The 16,841-nt window shown below is 46.6% G+C and overlaps 2 protein-coding genes across 2 annotated transcripts; one reads left to right on the top strand and one right to left on the bottom strand.

Annotated features, from left to right (window-relative positions):
- Positions 1-360: 360 nt before the first annotated feature.
- zcchc9 (zinc finger, CCHC domain containing 9) lies at positions 361-4,958 on the bottom strand. The gene is made up of 6 exons (XM_031287943.2): positions 4,853-4,958; positions 3,315-3,711; positions 2,212-2,362; positions 2,037-2,129; positions 1,885-1,953; positions 361-622 (listed from the first exon to the last, which is right to left on the bottom strand). Exons 2-6 carry the CDS (start codon positions 3,687-3,689, stop codon positions 510-512), a joined length of 801 nt encoding a protein of 266 aa, XP_031143803.1. The 5' UTR covers positions 3,690-3,711; positions 4,853-4,958; the 3' UTR covers positions 361-509.
- Positions 4,959-7,183: 2,225 nt separating this feature from the next.
- On the top strand, positions 7,184-8,937 carry LOC116041799 (tripartite motif-containing protein 16-like). The gene has a single exon (XM_031287855.2). The coding sequence runs from the start codon at positions 7,263-7,265 to the stop codon at positions 8,931-8,933; it is 1,671 nt and encodes a 556-aa protein (XP_031143715.1). The 5' UTR covers positions 7,184-7,262; the 3' UTR covers positions 8,934-8,937.
- Positions 8,938-16,841: the final 7,904 nt, after the last annotated feature.

The following is a 16,841-nucleotide window of genomic DNA, read 5'->3' as shown; positions in this document are numbered from 1 at the left end:
ATGAGAGGGGGAAACGCCAGAGTAGGGGGAATGAGAGGGGGAGACGCCAGAGCAGGAGGAATGAGAGGGGGAAACGCCAGAGCAGGGGGAATGAGAGGGGGAAACGCCAGAGTAGGGGGAATGAGAGGGGGAGACGCCAGAGCAGGAGGAATGAGAGGGGGAAACGCCAGAGCAGGGGGAATGAGAGGGGGAAACGCCAGAGCAGGGGGAATGAGAGGGGGGAACGCAGCAGAAGATATTCCTTTTTAAACCAAAACGTAGTGATGTAAATGTAGCCTGTAACAGCCAATGTTTGGCTGTTACAAACAACTCCATAATCAAAAGTATTGTTCAAGCACTGGAATAAAGTAACGCTGTAAATATACAGAAGAAATACTTTAATAAAAGGATTTCAAATATACACAGAGAGAATCAGAAGGTGTCTGAGGAAACAGATTAGTCCATTTATCAGAGTCCAGAAGGTAAATGTGGTCAGAGAAACAGAGTCAGAGTGATGACTCGGCTGCACATCAGAACTTCACCACCTTCTCTTGTTTGGGTTTGGTTTTCTTCACCGGGACGTGGACGTCCTCGTAGTCGGCGCTCATATTGTTGGACAACCAGGGAACCGTCACCGAGTTAGCTGGAAGGAGAGACAGTCGAGATAAGACACACGCAATATCACATTGGACAGAACATCCGAAACTCTCCGACACTTCTGCTCTCAGAAATAATGGAGTAACACCACATTTATAACGTCTCAGGTTTTCTGGTTCTGCTTTAGTGTATCTAATATTTTCGAAAAAGGCGAACAATGAGCAGCTGACAGACGGCGAGTAAAGGAGAGAGATGATGATGTCACACAGACGTCCAGCGACGTGTGCTCAGAACACCGTCCGTACACTGTGTGCAAGGTTGAAACGGCAGGCTAGTAAATGCTCTGTTCTTGGGTCGCTTCCTGTGTTTGGGTCGGAACACCTTTTCACCTCAAGTGAACCGAGACCCCGTTTTCAAGCGGACCAGAGTTTGTTTGCTTTAATCGGCACCAGAGTTCGGATAAGCTTTCACACCGCCCCGAACCAACCTAGGTTAGCCGAAAAACGCTCCAGGGTTTGGTTTTAAAACGGACCAAACGAGGTAAATGTATATGTAAATGGACTGTATTTATACAGCGCTTTTCTAGTCTTAATTAGGATTGGGCATCGAGAACCGAATCCTACTGGGAATAGTTTCAACAATTACGATTCCAGTAGAATCTGGAGTTTCTTTATTGGAATCGTACAGAGTGAGACATCACACTTCTGTTCAATCTTTGTTGGGAGTCGCACATGCTCAGTAGCTAGGTAAGGACTACTAGCCAGTCAGAAGCAGAGTATGAGGGCGTGTCCTGACAGTACCTAGGTAAGGACTACTAGCCAGTCAGAAGCAGAGTATGAGGACATGCCCTGACAGTAGCTAGGTAAAGACTACTAGCCAGTCAGAAGCAGAGTATGAGGGCGTGCCCTGACAGTACCTAGGTAAGGACTACTAGCCAGTCAGAAGCAGAGTATGAGGGCGTGCCCTGACAGTACCTAGGTAAGGACTACTAGCCAGTCAGAAGCAGAGTATGAGGGCGTGCCATGCTAGCAGCTAGGCGAGCATTATAACGTGTGTTCCAAAGTGACCACGTTTGTCTCTGAAGTAAAGGCTGGACTACAATAGAGCTGTTTGGAGCAGTTTGTGAACAGTGTTTTCTGTTGGAGATGGTAAGTCCCTTTGGGGGGGGGGGGGGGACTTTGGGCTTTTTCACTTTGTAAACCAAAAAGCATAATATGAGCACTTTAAAACGTAATACTTCTGTATTTTTTCAGGCGAGGTGTATTACTCTGCGGGACACGGTGAGGAAGCAGTTTGAAGATGACTCACTTGCAGCCTGATGCTCCGGACAGTCCTTCTGGAAATGTTCCACTGAACCACAAACACGACAGGAACCTCCTGCAGACACACACGTGATCATGTAAACTGGTGTGATATTAATTCAATACTTTACAATGTGATATTATATCTGTGTTTGGTACCTTGTGCATAAAGTCCTTTAGGATTATCTGGGCAGGCCCGCGACAAGTGTCCCGTCTTACTGCAGATGAAGCACTTGGCGTACGGGTATTCGCCTGAAAACACAGAAATATTGAACATTATTAAAGCCGTATTAAATATGAATTTATATCACAGACGTCCCGCTGTGAATCTCACCCAGAGCGGGGTCCACTTTAGCTCTACACTTCTGGATCTCGTGTTCGGTGGAGCCGCAGCGGTAGCAGATGCCTCGGCCCATCTCCTCGTCTCGGTCCGCCTCCGGACAGTCGGCCAAACCGTGACCGGGCTTCCTGCAGTTAAAACACAGCTGGAGGAGGGAAGGAAACAAGGAGAGTGGTGAGAGGGAGGACGGGAGCAGCAGAGGGAATATCTGGGCTTTCAACCAGTCCTAGACTTAGCTATTTATTTAGAAAGTACAAATTATCACGGCAATTTGTAGTTTTCTGACAGTTGAGTTAAGGATTTCTCTGGGTTTGGACATTCTGGGAAACAGTTACCGTGGTTACCGTGCCACTTGCGACATGTTAGTGCACGTCAGCGCACGGGGCCACTACGTGACAAACCCTGTGGAGCGTACCACGTGTGTGCATATTTCTACAGAGTGACAGTGTAAGTGAAGAAATAGAGAGAGACAACAAAACGGAACGAATCAGAGAAGAGAAAGAAAATTAGTGTCCTGTTCTCTTTATTTATTTATTTTATACTGTCCAACCAGTAGAACATGTCCTGTGCTGTAGACATGGTCCTTATTGTGTGTGTGTGTGTGTGTGTGTGTGTGTGTGTGTGTGTGTGTGTGGACATGTTTGTTATTTATTTATTGTTTTAATTTTTAACTTTTATTATTATTTATTACCAGTCCAATACGACCGTCCGTTGAAATAAACCTTGTGTTGTAAAAAAAAAACTTGTTTAATTTGTTATGACTCTATTTTGATGCGTTTTCCATTTTGCATATGTGTAAAAAATATCGTAATTAATATCAGTATCACATTTTGTCAATATCGTGCAACCCTACTATCCACCTAGCTTGACAACATTCGCTCGGCAAAGAAAAATCGAGGACGCAGTAACGATCGCAGCAGCGCGCAGGCCTGATAGCAGCTGGTAGGAGTGAACGGACAGACTGGATTACACGGACGGCGACATGAAGATCTCCCCGCGTCACCGCGCCCGCTGTGTTTTGGCCGTATGGCTGCAAACAGGCTCGTATGTCGAGGCCCTGGTCCAGTATCTGAAACGCGTGGTGTGAAATCACTCACCATGTTGCTCTTCTTGTTGTCCTGCCTCTTTACCCTCCTGTCCTCTCGTCTTCGGTCTTTCCTCAGGGCCATTTCCGCCTCCTCCCTGAACTCCCGCTCCCCCTCCCTCCCTCCGTTACTCCCCCTGGGCAGCGGCTGGCCCGTCTGCTGGAGATACTCCAGGAAGCCGTTGACGTCCTCGGTGGCGTAGTCCTTCTTCGGGCGGTTGGGTTTCTTCACGGCTGATCCACCAGCCTCAGTCCCTCTCAGATGGTCCCTCTGAGGTCTTCCTCCTCCTCCTCCTCCTCCTCCTCTTCCTCCTCTCAGCTGACTCCATGGAGTGGCCTCAGCCGGCTTGTGTTTATGCACATTATTGGCTCTCGCCCACCTCGTCATGACTGCACCGCTGTGGCTGAAGCTAAAGACAGAAAGAAGTGTGTTTCAGATGAAATATTTGACAGCAACAACATAGTTTTGCATTTTAAACAGTTAGCTTTAGCTTCAGAATCGATTAGTTATCAACTATTAAATAAGTCGGCAACTAGTTGTAAGTAAAGAGTACTTCTCTGATGTCAGCTTGTTAAATGTGACCAGTCCAATATGACTGGTACAACGTGTGTGTGTGTGTGTGTGTGTGTGTGTGTGTGTGTGTGTGTGTGTAGACATGGTCGTTATTTATTTATTCCTATTGTACCAGTCCAATATATAAACCTTGTGTTGTAAGAAAACTTTTTTTAATTTGTTATGAATCTATTTTCATGCGTTTTCCCGTAACTTTTGTAATTTTACGTAAGTTTAAAAATATCCAAATTAATATCAATATCGTGCAATCCTACTTTTTAGAGATACTGTACGTGGTTCTCACAGGACAGCGACGCTGCAAACATATGATGATCTTATAGACTATGACACACTGCTCTACCCAACAGCATATTAAGGAGTTAAAATGATCTATAAACATCTACAGCAGGAAAATGTAACATACACATTAACACAGCAGGAATATTAATCCATATTAACATCAGATAGAAGAGGAAACACTGACAGGGAACATTTGACATGTAACTACTTTTAGCTGATACATACATGTTGAATGCAGGACTTGTAACGTTAGTGGAGTATTGTCACAGTGTGGCATTAGTACTTCTACTTCAGTAAAGTGTCTGAATACTTCTTCTTCCAAGTTTAAAGCACACAAACAACGTGAACGGTTGATGGTGAATATAGCGAAAGGTCTCAAACATAGCTGAGACTGTCTGTGGTTGTTCAATGTAACTGCCATTTAAACACCTTAAAAAGAAATGACTATACGTCAAAACAACTGACGTTAGAAATAACGTTTGCTTACGTTTTTCTGTTTTCAACGTTAGCAGCTAGCTAGCTAAGCTATAAGCTAACGTTAAGCTAGCTAAAACACAGAGCTCTACCTTAGTTTTTATCGGAAGAAAGGCATTTTCCCGACTAGCGAAGATACCTAATACAACATGATGACAAAATAAACTCTCCCTACCGGAGATTTCGTTTAAAAAAAGATTGACGTTAGATAAAAACAACGTTACCTTCCGAGATGCTCAGCCCATGTGTTTGTATTATGGATGGAAGCGAATTTGCGTTTCCTAGGACGGCATAGGAATGTCCCGCCCTACTCTGCCTTACTCTGCCTCTGATTGGCTTACCCTGTTAACCCTAACCAATCCAAACACATGCAACGAGTATTAGCCAATCATAGGCAGAGTAAGGCGGGTCATTCGTTATTTGATGTTGATGTTATTGGCGGATCGCAACGTGTAGAACAATTCTCAGACTTCTGTGACTGTTTTGATAGATATATACTTTATTGATCCCCAAGGGGAAATTCAAGATTACAGTAGCTTATATAGATATCACACACAACATACACATACATCATAAACAGGATGATAAAATAACAAATGATAACAATGAATAAAAGAAAAGATACTAAATAAAAAGAATCCACATGAATGTACTGAGGGATGTATAAACATGAGTCGCTAGCAGTGACAGGGCAGGGACTGACCCTGTGATTCAGTCTGCATGGTGGGTAAGGTGCTCTATGAGAGTGTGTGTCATGGTGGTAGTCTGCCAGCCAGTTTATATTGTTAGCAAGCAAACTTTAGCACAACTGCCCACAAAGTACTGCTAGCTGGCAAAGTGCTAATTTCAAAATGTTACTGACATATAGACACTTTACAAACGGATAACCCCGTCATTGTAACCAAAATATACGTCTGAGTTTATTTGCAAAGCTTATGTCAGTGAACTAGCATGTTGCTACTCCCCACAGTAGGCTGCTTGAACTATCAACACACGGGACCAGTTGACCAATGACAGTCCTTGCGGTCTGCGTCGCCTCGACACACAGTTACACATTTTTGGAGGTGCACGTCAAGCTACGAAGGAGGGCTCGGAGGGGGTTTTGCGGCACCACAGAGGGGTCTGCGGCAGCACGCCGTCGATTTGATGCAGAAGCATAAATCAGCCTTCAGGTTGAAGATGTGCTTCAGTGGCTCCCCTTGTTCAGCAGCATCTAAAGCTGCTTACACACCAACCAGATGGCCGACCGTCGGCAGAAAAGGCAGTTGGGCTGATAAGTCTCCCCGAGTTGGTCAAAAAAGTGCCTCAGAACACAACGAAGAGACGAGACGTAATACGTCACCATAACAGTAGGCGGCGCTAATCTGTATTGTCGCCCAAAAATGAAAACCAGCAGCTGATTGGACGAATGCATCACGTGGGTCTGGTTTCTCTGGAAATTCAAAGCCAGACTGTCATGGCGGCTTGTTCAGAATACGATCTCATATTGTACTACTTTCTGAAAACATTTTAAGTGAGAAATAGACCGTGCAGTTGCTGAATCTGTCTTCATTTCAGATTGACAAAGGTCAGTTTAAAAGATTTTGAGAGACTCTAGTCACGCTCATCCCGCTCCTTGTTTCCGGGTTAGCTCTCTACCAATCAGATGGGTCATTTGAGTGCCCGCCCCGCCGATTATACATGTGAAATCGGCCAAAATGAAGGCCGACGGCCCCTCGGACAGACGATGGCACGGAACACACCGAACAGACTTGAGTCACCGACCTCGCCAGACTGTCCAACGGCACATTATCGGCTTGGTGTGTCAGCGCCTTTAAGTCAGTGTAGCCGCACTGTCCGTAGTCACCTTGCGGGGGAGGGGTGCATCAGCCTTTGATGGTGGGGGCGAGTGTTGCACTGAGAGTGAGAGTGAGGGGGGAGGTGTGGGTTGGGCAGGCAAGCAAACAAGAGCAGTGTCTGGGTAAGCAGTGGGTGGACAGACTACTGCCGCTGGAGCTGGGCAGTTGAACCTGTTGTAGAAGTGATTCAACTGGTTCGCCCTGTCCAGATCTCCCTCCACAGAGCTGATACTCCTTCACGTTGTTCTCCTGCAACTTTCGTTCCACCTTCCTTCTGTATTCCTCCTTAGACTCTTTCAGCTTGACTTTGAGTTCCCCCTGTACACGCCTCAGCTCTGCCTGGTCCCCCTCTCTAAATGACAAACAGGTTAAGTCTGCAGATAATGTAACTGGTTTCAATGGTTACACTTGTGAAAACAAAAAATGAAATAGGAATGATGTTATTTATGCCAGTATGTAATAAGCTCTGTTGTAAACAAGTGTTGCTGCATTCCTTATCGCATACTTTTTCTTTTTACTTTAGTACAAACTGCAGCTGCTCTTATAAAGTACGTACTGTTGCCTGCAGTACAGTCTGCAGACAGTTGGTACTTACAGAAATGGTTTCTGGCATGCTAATGGTAGTACTGGCATTGCAACATGCCCAGGATCTCTCTCAAACTCCTCCTCGTCCAGGAATGAAGGAAAACTTGATAACTCCTCCCAAACACATGCTGTTTTAAGATCAGAGCTCAGACTAGCTTCACTTCTCAGGAAGTGAGACTCAGACAGTCGTTGTCACTGAGCGAGAGGTGAAATGGCGCAGAAAGGAGTTCAGCTGGACCGGGAAACCTTCTCTTGTTCCATCTGTCTGGATCTACTGAAGGATCCGGTGACTACTCCCTGTGGACACAGCTACTGCATGAACTGTATTAATGACACCTGGGATGAAGAGGATGGTAAGTACATCTACAGGTGCCCTCAGTGCAGGAAGACGTTCATACCGAGACCTGTCCTGCTGAAAAACACCATGTTAGCAGTTTTAGTGGAGGAGCTGAAGAAGACTGGACTCCAAGCTGCTCCTGCTGATCACTGCTATGCTGGAGCTGAAGATGTGGCCTGTGATGTCTGCACTGGGAGAAAACTCAAAGCACACAAGTCCTGTCTGCAATGTCTGATCTCTTATTGCGAAAAACATCTTCAGCCTCATTATGAATCAGCTCCATTAAAGAAACACAAGCTGGTGGAGCCGTCCAAGAAGCTCCAGGAGAACGTCTGCTCTCGTCATGATGAGATGATGAAGATGTTCTGCCATACTGATCAGCAGCTTATCTGTTATCTCTGCTCTGTTGAGGAACATAAAGGCCACGACACAGTCTCAGCTGCAGCAGAGAGAGCTGAGAGGCAGAGAGAGCTCGAGGGGAGTCGACAAAACATCCAGCAGAGAATCCAGGACAGAGAGAAAGATGTGAAGCTGCTTCAACAGCAGGCGGAGGCCATCAATCTCTCTGCTGATAAAGCAGTGGAGGACAGCGAGAAGATCTTCACTGAGCTGATCCGTCTCCTGGAGAAAAGAAGCTCTGATGTGAAGCAGCAGGTCAGATCCCAGCAGAAAAGAGAAGTGAGTCGAGTCAAAGAGCTTCAGGAGAAGCTGGAGCAGGAGATCACTGAGCTGAAGAGGAAAGACGCTGAGCTGAAGAAGCTCTCACACACAGAGGATCACAACCAGTTTCTACACAACTACCCCTCACTGTCACCACTCAGCCAATCTACATCCAGCATCCATATCTGTCCTCTGAGCTCCTTTGAGGACGTGACAGCGGCCGTGTCAGAAGTCAGAGATAAACTACAGGACGTTCTGAGAGAGAAGTGGACAAACGTCTCACTGACAGGGAGTGAAGTGGATGTTTTACTGCCACAACCAGAGCCCAAGACCAGAGCTGGATTCTTAAAATATTCACGTGAAATCACACTGGATCCAAACACAGCACACACACAGCTGTTATTATCTGAGGGGAACAGGAAAGCAACAGTAATGAGTCAACAACAGTCTCATTCTATTCACCCAGACAGATTCACTGGCTGGTATCAGGTCCTGAGTAAAGAGAGTCTGACTGGACGTTGTTACTGGGAGGTGGAGAGGAGAGGGAGAGGAGTTTATGTAGCAGTCGCATACAAGAATATCAGCAGAGCAGGGGGGTTGATTGATTGTGTATTTGGACGAAATCACAAATCTTGGGCGTTAGATTGTAACAACAACAGTTATACATTTTGGTCCAACAAAGTCCAAACTCCCGTCTCAGGTCCTGGGTCCTCCAGATTAGGAGTGTACCTGGATCACAGTGCAGGTATTCTGTCTTTCTACAGCATCTCTGAAACCATGACTCTCCTCCACAGAGTCCAGACCACATTCACTCAGCCACTCTATGCTGGACTAAGGGTTTATTGGTCTTCTGGAGACTCTGCTGAGTTGTGTAAACTGAGATAGACAGTTTTAACTCTTCGACTTATTTAGTCTCCATGATTGTTGCTGAGAGCTGATTGTTGTAACATTCTATTTTTCTACGTTTTTTGTCACTTTTTCGTCATTTATTTGCTGTTTTTTCTACGTTTTTGACATTTTCTTCATAATTTTTTTGCTTTTATCCAAGTTTTTGTGGCTTTGGTTGGTTTGGTTTTTTGCTGTTTTCTTCCTTTTTCTCCTTTAATTGTGTCAATTTCTTCGACTTTTTTGTTGCTATCTTCAACGTTTTTGTTGCATTTTTTGACGCTTTACTTGTTTTGTATCTAACTGTTCTCCAAATGTCTTCATCGTTCTGAAACCAGAACCCAACACATGTTGAGGATAACTCATTTTCCCTCCTGACACCTAAAGAGAGACAGAAACTGTTTCTATAAGTCCCATAACATAGGTAGAAACTGTCTGATGTTTCTGTTTCTATAAGTCCTATAACATAGGTAGAAACTGTCTGATGTTTCTGGTTCTATAAGTCCTATAACATAGGTAGAAACTGTCTGATGTTTCTGTTTCTATAAGTCCTATAACATAGGTAGAAACTGTCTGATGTTTCTGGTTCTATAAGTCCTATAACATAGGTAGAAACTGTCTGATGGTTCTGGTTCTATAAGTCCTATAACATAGGTAGGGTTGCTGCGTTGACTGAGGGGAAATTACACAAAGTTGAAGTTATTTTAAAACCCTCAAAGATTCGGGGCTTTGGGGGCTGGAGCCCCAGAAGCTCCGCCCCTCCTGCACAGAGATCAGCTGTCAATCAATCATTCTGGGCGGTACTTTGACATCTTGTCATTAGTTGTTGTGTAAATGTTGACTTTATTTAGGCGGTGCTCCTTCCTGTGTCTGTTTGAAACATGAAAACTTCTCTGAGCTCTAAATGTTTAATGAATATTTGTATCAATGTATTTGTACGAGGCCTTAGAAATATCTGTGAATTAGTACAAAATGGTGCCATAAGATATTTTCTAGATGTGTACAAATATGCACCAAAACTGTCTTTAGTGGGAGACATGGGATGGGAATCATGTGAGGCTCATTAGAAGATATGTACTGTATACTAATGGGATGTTTGAACAAACTCAAGCTTTACATGATAAATAAACTAACATTAACAAAGTATTTTCTTCCTGTCTTCATTCCAGGGTTTCATACAAAGCTGACGGAGAAAATGTGAAACTGATGTGAGAGTATAACTGAGGCACTTTTCCTCCAGAAACACCACAAAGTACAGTGTTCATGTGTAGAGTCAGTCAGTCTCTCTCCTTTCAACTTTCCTCACTAAAACTGCTCCGTCACAGAGAAATGAGCAGAATTTTCTATCACTTGTTGCTTTTTATAGCCAACATTTTCTCTATTTAACCAGGCAGTTGAGAACAGGTTCTCATTTGCAACGGCGACCAGGCCAAGAAAAGCATAAGCGTGCAAAAAAACATACAGCTTCACATACAATAAAATACAAGAATACAGAATACAATAGGCTACATAAAGTACAGATTAAGTAGGCATTACATTGCCGGCGCAAAGTGAGGTGTAAGTAAGTCGGAGGATATGCGAAAGTGATATGGTAATAACACAATATACATGAAAATAGGGTGGGGGATGGCGGTTACCACTTAAGAGGGGATTTCAATTTGTAACAACCATATGCTTGGACAAAGCTCAATGTGTATTTTGATATGTGGGGTGGTTTTGTGGAATAGTCTGAACGAATCGATCAAACAAAGTGTAAATATGTTGCAATTTAAAAAAAGGTTCAAAAGATTTATTTTTGAAAAGTACACAAGTGAGGAAGGAGAGTGAACATCACACTGATATTAATGCTGCTTGATTTTAGTTTTTGTGTGTTCCTCTTTATCTTAATAGCTAGATAAAGTAGGATGTAAACTGGAGCAATACTTCTGTAAAATGGTCTGTTTGATTTATCTTGTTTGACTGTGATGAAAAGAGAGCTGAGCCAGAAGGCAAAGCTCTCGATCTACCGATACATTTTTGGTTCCTACCCTCACCTATGGTCATGAAGGCTGGGTCATGACTGAAAGAACGAGATCCAGGGTACAAGAGGCCAAGATGGTTTTCCTCAGTTGAAGTGGTTTGGGCATCTGGTAAGGATTAGAGCTGAAGATCTTTGCCCGAACCCGACGGGTTCGGTCTTAATTTCTATCATGTTACACGGGCTCGGGCCGGGCTCGGGCTCCGAGTTGCGCAGTAAATGAGCGGTCAGGTGAAGCGTTTCGATTAGCGTGAAAATGGATGCTGAGGAGGTGAAACCTTATTATTATTTTATTTCTTTGTTCCAACTTCCAAGTGGTCTATAGCCTCCGTTAGTCATGAATAAATTATGTTAAAAAATGTATAAATTACTCATTCTTGACGGAAGACAAAAGAGTTGTGTGCGTGCGGCGCAGTCTCTTTTTTCTTTCTCTCCCTTTTCCGCCGAGTGGTGCGTGTGCCCGCTCACGGTGTGAAGAGCGTGTCCGCGCTATTTTCCAACATGCACTCTAATCACTGCTGATAGATGGCCTTTTGTACAGTCGGGCTGTAAACGGGGTTTGGGCTTTTAAAAATCTGTCAATCAAAATGTATTGGTCAGGCTCGGGCCGAATTCTCTCGGGCTCGGGCCTTGTCGGGCCAAACTTTTAAGGCCTGATTACAGCTCTAGTAAGGATGCCCCCTGCGTGCCTCCCTAGGGAGGTGTTCCAGGCCCGTCCAGCTGGGGGGAGGCCTAGGGGGAAGACCCAGGACTAGGTGGAGAGATTATATCTCCAACCTGGCCTGGGAACGCCTCGGGATCCCCAAGTGGTAGCTGGTTAATGTGGCTCAGGAAAGGGAAGTTTGGGGTCCCCTGCTGGAGCTGCTGCCCCCGCGACCCCGACCCTGGATAAGTGGGATAAGACAAGGATGGATGGATGGACTGATTTAGATGTGGTAAAGCCTGGGGGAGGACCTGATAATCCTAGGGCTTCTACCTGTTGTTTTGTTTTATGTTTTAGTTATACATTTTGTGTAATGTAAATATGTATTTCTTTTAATCGTTCGAAATAAAGATTTCATTCATTCCTTCACATTGTTTCATCACAATTCAAGAAGTCAGAGACGTTTTAACATTTAGCCTCAAATCTCACATTTCCAAATACTATTTACAACCTGAGAGCTGAAACTCTTCTCTCTCATGTTTCCCATGAGACCTGAATGCAGCATCAGTGTTAAAGGGTGTGACTCCTGTGAACAAACTGACAGTGTGATATTACATCTGTTTAAAGGTCTCTTTACTGATGTGTGAAGTTTGGACATGTGTTCCTGCAGTGAACATCCCAGCAGGTCAACAAGTGAAATGTATAAACTGATGCAGGACACAAGAAGGCTCCTTCATCCTGCTAACCAGGGATGTAGTGGAGGTTAAAGCTCCTCAGTGTCACGGCTGGTGCGAAGGCAGGCAAGGTTGGGACCCAAATGCAGTTTAAAGAGCTTTATTCAAAGAAAAGCAAAACTTACTTGGAGCAATAATCCAATACATAAAGGAAATCCACGACAGGGAATGCACAGCAAACAAGACGAGACGATCCGACAAGAGACAAGGGAAAACAGAGAGGCTAAATACACAAGGTAATGAGGGAACGAGAGGCAGGTGAAACAACAGGTGGAACAAATCAGGGTGGGGCAGAACAATCAAAAAAGGCGGGAAACAAACAAAGACAGGACGTAAGCTAGACAAGACAAGGGAGACAAGACAGACTATCAAAATAAAACAGGAAACCAAGCAAAACAGAGAAACAAGACTACACAATAAAACCGAACAAAATACCAAAACCCTAACAGTACCCCAAGGACAGATCCCAGAAGTCCCAAAAACAAAAAAAGAACAAAAGACAACAGATTAACAAAAAAGTCAAACGGGGCTAGGGAATGGAGAGGCCACTCGGGACAGGGAACAGAGAGGGGCCACTCGGGACAGGGAACAGGAAGGCCCCAGGACAGGGAACAGGAAGGCCCCGGGACAGGGAACAGAGAGACCTCGGCAACAGGGGACAGAGAGACCTCGGCAACAGGGGACAGAGAGACCTCGGCAACAGGGGACAGAGAGACCTTGACAACAGGGGACAGAGAGTCACTGGGGCACAGGGAACAGAGAGGCCTCGGCAACCGGGAACCATGGGCACCTGGGGCAGCAGCGAAGGCAGAACCCTTCAGGCGGCGAAGGCCGAATCCTTCAGGCGGCCGAATCCTTCAGGCGGCCGAACAGGTCGGCGAAGGTAGAGCCCCTCTGAAGGACGTCCGTCAAGGCAAAACCCCTCTGGAGGGTGACGGCGAAGGCAGAATCCTTCTGGAGGCCGGCGGCGAAGGCGAAACCCCTCTGGAGGCCGTCTGCGGGGGCGAATCCCTTCTGAAGACTGGCGGCGAAGGCGAATCCCCTCATAAGGCCGGAGGCGAAGGCGAAACCCCTTTCGAGGCCGTCTGCGAGGGCGAATCCCTTCTGAAGACCGGCGGTGAAGGCGAATCCCTTCTGAAGGCCGGCGGCGAAGGCGAATCCCCTCATAAGGCCGGAGGCCAAGGCGAAACCCCTCTGGAGGCCGTCCGCGAAGGCGAAACCCCTCTGGAGGCCGGCTGTGAAGGCGAAACCCATCAGCAGGCCATCCACGAAGACGAATCCCCTCTGGAGGCCGTCCGCAAAGGCGAAACTCCTCCGGAGGCTGGTGGCGAAGGCAGCATCCCTCAGGCGGACAAGCAGGACGGCTAAGGCTGAATCCCTCGGGAGACCTGGCGGGCCAGCGAAGGCTAAACCCCTCTTTGGGCCGGGCAGGCAAAGGGTCAGCTGGGCTGAAGACAGGTGACGGTTCAGCTGGGCTGGAGACAGGCAACGGGTCAGCTGGGCTGGAAACAGGCAACGGGTCAGCTGGGCCAGTGTCTGCCAATAAGGTAACAGGATCAGGAACAGGAAACAAGGCAACAGGATCAGGAACAGGAAACAAGACAACAGGATCAGAAGTCGGCAAATCCACCGACATGTCCCCCATGTCGGCAAATCCCCGACATGGGGGACAGGAGTCGGTCGAACCGACAAAGGCAAAGTCTCTGGGGGGCAGGGCAAAGGCAAAGTCTCTGAGGTGCCGGGCAACGGCACAGTCTCTGGTGCCGCGGTCCACGAAGGCACTGGGAGACTGGTCAGCGTTGACTCTAGGTGAACGGTCAGCGCAGACTCAGGGAGGTCAGTCGACATAGACTCTGGGAGGTCGGTCATCGAAGACTCTGGAAGAATGGTCGTCGAAGACTCTGGACGACTGGAAGACTAGCTGAGCGGTCATCGGAGACTCTGGACGACTGGAAGACTCTAGCAGAGCGGTCATCGGAGACTCTGGACGACTGGAAGACTCTAGCAGAGCGGTCATCGGAGACTCTGGATGACTGGAAGACTCTTGAAGAGCTGTCATCTGAGACTTTTGACGGCTACACGTCAGCAGAGATTCTGGAAGGCTGCACGTCAGCGGAGGTTCTGGAAGGCTGCACGTCAGCGGCAGTTCTGGGCAGCTGTTAGCCAGCTGGGGATCTAGGGAGCTGCTAGCCAGCCGGGAACCAGGGATGCTGCTAGCCAGCCGGGGATCTAAGAGGCTGCTAGCCAGCCAAGGCTCAGGGCTGCTGCTAGCCAGCCGGGATTTTGGAATGGGGCCGCTAGCCAGCCCAGGGTCAGGGGAGCTGCACGTCAGCCCAGGGTCAGGGGAGCTGCACGTCAGCCCAGGGTCAGGGGAGCTGCACGTCAGCCCAGGGTCAGGGGAGCTGCACGTCAGCCCAGGGTCAGGGGAGCTGCACGTCAGCCCGGGAACAGAAGGGTTGCACGTCAGCTCGGGAACAGAAGGGTTGCACGTCAGCTCGGGAACAGAAGGGTTGCACGTCAACTCGGGAACAGAAGGGTTGCACGTCAGCTCGGGAACAGATACACAGGTCAGCTCAGGCTCAGATACACAGGTTAGCTCAGGCTCAGGAACACAGGTCAGCTCAGGCTCAGGAACACAGGTCAGCTCAGGCTCGCTGGACAGCACGGGCTCGAGGCCGCTGGACAGCAAGGACTCAGGGCTGAAGAGAGGGTGAAGCAGGGCATGGCGTCGGGAGCCATGTTGTCTTCTACCCCGTCTCCGGCCTCCACGGTTCCCAGGGAATATGGCTAGGCGAGATCCCTCAAAGGATTGCTTGCAGTTCAGGGTGCCTGCAGAGTGGGTTGCCGTAGAGCTGATAGTAAAGCTTTCAGGGGAGCTGCTAGTAGGCGAACTGGACTGTTGTCTTTCAGCTTGAAGGCTGGCAGCTTTGGCCTCCTCAGTCTTTTAAACAGACATGGCAAAATATTGAAGCAAAGTCATATGAGTTTCTGGCTCTCCTCTAGGTAGAGAGACAGGACTGGGCAAAGCGGGCAAAGGAGCAAGCGGGGTCAAAAACAGAGACCCTGTAGCCAGGATTCTAGCAGGCCGAGAAGCAGGCAGGCTCGTCGGTGCTAGCTGGCTCGGAATCTGATGAGGCGCAGGTACTTGAGTGAGTGAAGCCTTAATTTTTCAGTAAGCGGAGGAGCTGGAGCAAAAATTAAGCTGCTAATCCAGTTTGGAACAGAGTCCTTTAACCAAGGTTTTTCCGAAACTTTCACACGTGCTGCTGCCAAAATTGCCTCCTTTAAGCAATTACTGCTAGCTTCCTTCCACTTGGCTTTGAGCTCCACCAGGTCACACATAAGGTCACACAGTTCATCAGAAATCTCTGCTGGGTCTATTATTATGGTCGGATCGTACTGTCACAGCTGGTGCGAAGGCAGGCAAGGTTGGGACCCAAATGCAGTTTAAAGAGCTTTATTCAAAGAAAAGCAAAACTTACTTGGAGCAATAATCCAATACATAAAGGAAATCCACGACAGGGAATGCACAGCAAACAAGACGATCCGACAAGAGACAAGGGAAAACAGAGAGGCTAAATACACAAGGTAATGAGGGAACGAGAGGCAGGTGAAACAACAGGTGGAACAAATCAGGGTGGGGCAGAACAATCAAAAAAGGCGGGAAACAAACAAAGACAGGACGTAAGCTAGACAAGACAAGGGAGACAAGACAGACTATCAAAATAAAACAGGAAACCAAGAAAAACAGAGAAACAAGACTACACAATAAAACAGAACAAAATACCAAAACCCTGACACTCAGCTCACTTTGTCTGCAGCTTTTAGTTAACAACATGTTTTCAGGCTGATAGAAACCTTTTATAATAAACATGCAGTGTGCATTGGACTTGTGGAGGTTTCTTACTGCTAGACTGCTTGAATCTAGGCTGAGTACTTTCTTTAAATAGGCTTCTCTGCTTCACTGTTACTGTATCTGCTGTCTGACGTTAACTTGACTGCTCTGTTTGATCTGTTTTTCTTACCTAGGATTGTGTGAGTTAGGATTTAGTTTCACTCAGGTGTTTGAGAGAGATAAGAACCAGTTAGAGTTAAGGTCCCTTTCATTTTACTCTGATTCTGTCAAGGGCTGTTTGAATTATAGTCAACAATATAAAGTTTGATTAACTTAATAACAGGACAACTCAGTCATTTAGTAAACTGGGGAGAAGTCTCCAAACCCTCTGATTCTAAGAAGAGTTTACCTCCTAAAAGCTGAAGTCAGCAGAGTTTTTAAATGAGAAATGAGCTCTTCTGTAAACAAGTGTTGCTGCGTTCCTTATCACATACTTTTTCTTTTTAATTTAAGTACAAACTGCAGCTGCTCTTACAAAGTACGTACTGTTCAGACAGTCGGGACATAAGACTCTGTGATAACATTACAGCTTGAACTTTGAGCCTCTTGCTCAGATATGCTGCACAGAGGATTGTGGGTCAGAAAAGCACGCTTGCTTGCAAACTGCAAAATGCAACCA

The sequence above is a fragment of the Sander lucioperca genome, chromosome 14, assembly GCF_008315115.2.
Source record: "Sander lucioperca isolate FBNREF2018 chromosome 14, SLUC_FBN_1.2, whole genome shotgun sequence".
In the NCBI taxonomy this organism is placed as follows: domain Eukaryota; kingdom Metazoa; phylum Chordata; class Actinopteri; order Perciformes; family Percidae; genus Sander; species Sander lucioperca.
Note: the sequence above shows the minus strand (reverse complement) of the source record. Positions and strands in the feature narration are given on the sequence as shown.